The 5,701-nt window shown below is 45.4% G+C and overlaps 1 protein-coding gene across 1 annotated transcript; it reads right to left on the reverse strand.

Annotated features, from left to right (window-relative positions):
• Positions 1-2,587: 2,587 nt before the first annotated feature.
• LOC308706112 (zinc finger BED domain-containing protein 5-like) lies at positions 2,588-4,423 on the reverse strand (the record flags this gene model as incomplete). The annotated part of the gene is made up of 1 exon (XM_081391494.1): positions 2,588-4,423. One exon carries the CDS (start codon positions 4,421-4,423, stop codon positions 2,588-2,590), a length of 1,836 nt encoding a protein of 611 aa, XP_081247620.1.
• Positions 4,424-5,701: the final 1,278 nt, after the last annotated feature.

A 5,701-nucleotide genomic window follows, 5' to 3' on the forward strand; every position in this document is an offset into this window, starting at 1 on the left:
ATGTACAACACCCTAGCAACCGAGTGGCGAGTTTTGCCACTGCAAGCACCACTTCACATTTTCTTCAGGAAATGTACATTCTAGTTATTATTATTATTCTGGACAAAGTTTGGCGCGAAACTCGCCCCGCACCGTTTGTCACAGACCCATGAATGAGGTATCAAATCGACCGGCTTATTGAGGAGAGGTGTGCTATGACTTTTATATGAGATCGGGGGTGCGGTGTTCACCCCAGGGGCGAAAAAGCGGCCCAAAAAGTTCCATTGACTTAACATTGCGACGAACTTTGAGCACTCATAGCTCTGAGCGAGGATTTCGCAGAAACGTGTGATTTGCCACATTTGAAGAGGCTGACAGGCTCTGTAAGAACATACCTCACAATGGGGTAAAAGTTGCACCCCTGGGGGGCAGGAGCATCCCAAAGTTGCCCCATTGACTTACTATGGGGAAGGAATGTCCCGTGAAACACACATGCTTTTCCTACTATGGTAGATTGCATAGGGATTTTGTAATGAACGTAGCTCTGGATCACAGTGTCATAGAGACAAGGGGGCGGGCTCATTTTACTCAGACGACCAATCAGTCTCTCAGGATCATTGTGAAGCTATCAAGCCACGCCCTAGCAACCATTTAGAGCACCTTAGCAACAAGTCCCATAGACTTCCATTGAAAGAGTTCAAAGGGATATCTCCGGACTGAATTGTCATAGAAACTTGAGGGTGTTCTCGTTTGACTTGTGCCAGCAAACAGCCAATCATGAATCACCTCATCTCTTCCTAGCCCCTCCCTAGCAACCATTGTCGAGCACCTTAGCAACCAAAATCCTAGAGGGATATCTTCCATTCTGAATGTCACAGAGGCATGGGAGTTGGTTTATATCATTCATAGTGACAAGAAGCCTTTGCAGTTTCATCATTGGCATCTGCCAAGCCACTCCATAGCAACCAAGCACAGATTGTCAGTCCGTCCCTGGAGTGAAGCTCCAACTCCGAGTCGCCCGTCTCAGGGCCGCTTCGCTTTAGGTTTGCCGCTCGGCTTAGCAGGTGCCTGGACGGGCTCCTTGATGCAGCTTAGGTGGAGGTTGCTGCTGCGCGGGAATGGGGACAGTCGCAGGGGACCGCCCTCGGCGACGAGCAGTTGGAGGGGCTGCAGCCGGTGGACGGGTGGAGGCAGCAGCTGGCCGCCGGTGTAGCACATGTTTTATGGCCTCCGTCTGCTTCTGGGCGCAGCTCTCAACTGCGTTGCCGAAAGAGGCTGGCCTAGGGGACAGGGGAATTTAAAAACCGAGTCTTGTTGGCATCCTGCATGTCAGCCAGGCACAGCCAAAGGTGGCGTTCCTGGACCACCAGTGTGGACATTGTACAGCTCAGAGTCCGCGCCGTAACTTTCGCTGCACGAAGCGCGAGTTCTGTTGTGGTACCGAGTTCTTTGAGAACCTCTAGGCCGTGACCACCCTCGTGCAAGTCCCTCAGTGCCTTGGCCTGGTGGACCTGAAACAACGCCATAGCATGTAAGGCAGAGGCCGCTTCCCCACAAGCCTGATAAACCTTATCGGTCAGAGCCGACGAGTACTTACAGGCTTGGGGAGGGAGACACGGATTGCCCCCTTTGGTGTAGTAAGCATACATGTAAGTGACTACATGTGGTGTGATAGAACTTCAAGACCCTAGGCATAGTAACATCTATAGTAACATGAAAGCAAATAAGAAGAACCTGTCAAAGTCTAGAATTCTTGATTAGTTTGATTCCATAAAGACCCAATGGAAGAAATGCTAAGCAAGTGCATATTGATTATCTGGAGGGCTGGCTTCACGAATAAACAAGGTATGCAAAAGGGCAAAATGGATCGCTGGGTCCTACCACCTTGGTGAAAACTTGCTGGGACCCGAGGGGTATATATGCCTCTTGCAAAAGCTTCAGCAGATACCATTGGGGAACAGGCTTTGACCCCATAGGTAGTATCTTTTTCCTTCAGATTTAGTCACAAAACATCACTGGAACAGAACAATACATCCACACAGAGCAAACTTGAACTAATATAAACTTCTTACGATTAATTTTCACACTTTTATCATATAGTGGCCAGTGGTGTTGTAAATACCTAAAGAATTACATATGCTAAGTAAGCATACATGTAAGTGACTACATGTGGTGTGATAGAACTTCAAAACCCTAGGTATAGTTGTCTATAGCAGTGGTTCCCAAACTTTTTCTGCAGGGCCCCCCTTTCTGAAGATAAGAATATTTTCGAGCCCCCCCCCACACTGACACAAACATACAAATCCTTTGTTTCTAAACTCCACTGGACTTTACTTAACATTGTAAGTCATACAAAATGGCAACTTCTTCCTGAACAAAAAAAAAAAAAAAAAATGACAAATCACCTTCACAATTATTAAAAGTGACACTGCATCATGTATCATAAAATTTTACCATGTAATGGTGTTCATGGCTTTCAACACATCTTCTTATAAACTCCATTCCTGCATGAAAGTGGCCTTTTACACTTTACCAGCTCTCTGAAGAAAATAACAAAATCCTGAACATTTAACTCTGCAAAAACTGCACCTTTAATGTCCACATCTTTTCAGTGACTGGTGTGGGCTTGCTTCATGCTGCAGATCTTCTCAAATCGGGGTTGCAGCTGTGAGACTGCTACTCTTAGTTCATTTTCAATGTCCAGCTTTGATCTGTATTTAGTCTTGATGGAGGCCACAGCAGAAAAACCTATCTCACATAGGTAAGACGTGGCAAATGGAAGGAGTGTGGCCAGAGCTCTTTTACCTAGCAGTGGGAAATCTTTCTCCACTCCAATCCAAAATGCAGCTAGTGTCTTAGACTTAAACTCAAGCCTCATTGTTGAATCAGAGGTGACATCAATGAACTGTTCATTCTCTGTAGTGCTGAATTCGGCAGGTGGTGTTGCACTGAAGGGGTCTCGGATCCAGTCATATTGTGTAGGATCCTGCACTGGGAAGTACCTCTGGAAATGCTTTTGGAGGGCAGAGATGTGAGCTTTCATGCATGGGATCACTGTGTTCTGCAGCTTGTTGACCTCAATGAATGACTTCAGGTTCTCAAACGAGTCTATATTTCCCTCTGTAACTCGCTGCTCCCACATCTCAAGCTTTCTTGTGAATGATGTGATTTTATCTGCCAGATGTGGAAGGTGTGTGTTGCTGCCCTGCATCTGCAGATTTAGCTCATTGAGTTTTTGAAACATGTCACTGAGGTACGCAAGTTTCATGAGGAACTTGTTGTTGTTAAACTTGTGGGCAAGTTCATTTTCCTCCTCCTCCAAAAAGATGCGGATCTCATCCCGCAGTTCAAAGACCCTGGATAAAACCTTCCCACGTGACAGCCATCGGGACTCGCTGTGAAACAGAACAGCTGTGTGGTCGGAGCCCATTTCCTCACACAGTGCAGAGAAAATACGTGCTTTGACAGGTCGTGTTTTAATGTAGTTCACTGTAGTGATGACATCCGTCATAACATCGTGCAGGTCGGGACTCAGCTGTTTAGACGCCAGCGCCTCTCGGTGTATCATACAGTGTGTCCACTGCACGTTAGGGGAGATGCGCTTGATGAGCGCTTGCAGCCCCCCTCTTCTCCCAGCCATGGCCTGAGCCCCGTCTGTGCAGATCCCCACACAGTCCTCCCATTTCAGATCGGCCTCTCTCAAGTAAGTGTCAATTATTTTAAACAGTTCGTCTGCAGTGGCTCTGCTCGTCACTTGTTTGCAGAAAAGCAAATCCTCCCTCAAATCATCGGCATCAATGAATCTGACGTATGTTATCAATAAGCAGTCTTTATTACTGTCAGTCGCCTCATCCATCTGCAGAGCAAAGCGTCGGTCCCGTATCTTGTCATTTAGCTGCTCTTCTATGTCTTTTGACATATCATAAATACGCCTTGAGATAGTATTGTTTGAGAGAGGAATGGCCTTTAGCTTGCTGGCAGTGGCTTCGTCGATCATAGTTGAGACCATGTCGATCGCAGAGGGAAGTATTAATTCCTCGGCTATAGTGTGTGGCTTTTTACACTGAGCAACTCTGTAGGCAACTTTGTAGGATGCGAGTTGAGCATTTGCAGGCAGGGATGCTGCTTTAGTAAAGCGACTCTGCTGTGCACGACACTGTGTGAGTTTTTTTCTGAAGAACTCCACCGGCTTGTCTTTGTGCTCGGGATGTGTTGTCTCCAAGTGGCGTTTTAATTTGTTCGGCTTCAGACTGTCGCAAGCTAGTATTTTTAGACACACAACACACTGTGGTCTTTCCTCCTTACCCACTGTTGTGCTGGTGAAGCCGAGTGCGAGATATGCCTCGTCATATTTTCTTGTCTTTGCTTTTGAAGTTGCTACATTTGGTGAAGATTCATCATCTGGTTTGCGTTTAGCTGGGAGCGCTGTCACAAACTTGTCCATGCTGTTATGCTAGCATTGTAACTAACCCGGGAAGCCGTAGCCGTGCCCCCCAGTTTGGGAACCACTGGTCTATAGTAACATGAAAGCAAATAAGAAGAACCTGTCAAAGTCTAGAAATCTTGATTCGTTTGATTCCGTAATAACCCAATGGAAGAAATGCTAAGCAAGTGCATATTGATTATCTGTAAGGCAGGCGACACGAATAAACAAGGTATGCAAAGAAGCGAAATGGATCGCTGGGTCCTACCACCTTGGTGAAAACTTGCTGGGACCCGAGGGTTATAAATGCCTCTTGCAAAAGCTTCAGCAGATACCATTGGGGAACAGGCTTTGACCCCATAGGTGATATCTTTTCCCTTCAGATGTAGTCAAAGAACATCACTGGAACAGAACAATACATCCACACAGAGCAAACTTGAACTAATATAAACTTCTTCTTACGATTAATTTTCACACTTTTATCATATAGTGGCCAGTGGTGTTGTAAATACCTAAAGATTTACATATGCCAAGTGAGCATACATGTAAGTGAATACATGTGGTGTGATAGAACTTCAAGGACCTGGGCATAGTTGTCTATAGTAACATGAAAGCAAATAAGAAGAACCTGTCAAAGTCTAGAACTCTTGATTAGTTTGATTCCATAATAACCCAATGGAGAAAAAAGCTACGCAAGGGATATTGATTATCTGGAGGGCTGGCTACACGAATAAACAAGGTAAGCAAAGGGGCGAAATGGAACGCTGGGTCCTACCACCTTGGTGAAAACTTGCTGGGACCTGAGGGGTATATATGCCTCTTGCAAAAGCTTCAGCAGATACCATTGGGGAACAGGCTTTGACCCCATAGGCGGTATCTTTTTCCTTCATATATAGTCACAAAACATCCACACAGAGCAAACTTGAATTGTATAAACTTCTTCTTACGATTAATTTTCACACTTTTATCATATAGTGGCCAGTGGTGTTGTAAATACCTAAAGAGTTACATATGCCAAGTAAGCATACATGTAAGTAACTACATGTGGTGTGATAGAACTTCAAGACCCTAGGCATAGTTGTCTATAGTAACATGAAAGCAAATAAGAAGAACCTGTCAAAGTCTAGAACTCTTGATTAGTTTGATTCCATAATAACCCAATGGGAAAAATGCTAAGCAAGTGCATAGTGGTTATCTGGAGGGCTGGCTACACGAATAAACAAGGTATGGAAAGGGGTGAAATGGATCGCTGGGTCCTACCACCTTGGTGAAAACTTGCTGGGACCTGAGGGGTATAAA

The sequence above is a fragment of the Scardinius erythrophthalmus genome (genome assembly GCF_964197995.2).
Source record: "Scardinius erythrophthalmus genome assembly, chromosome: 17".
NCBI lineage: Eukaryota > Metazoa > Chordata > Actinopteri > Cypriniformes > Leuciscidae > Scardinius > Scardinius erythrophthalmus.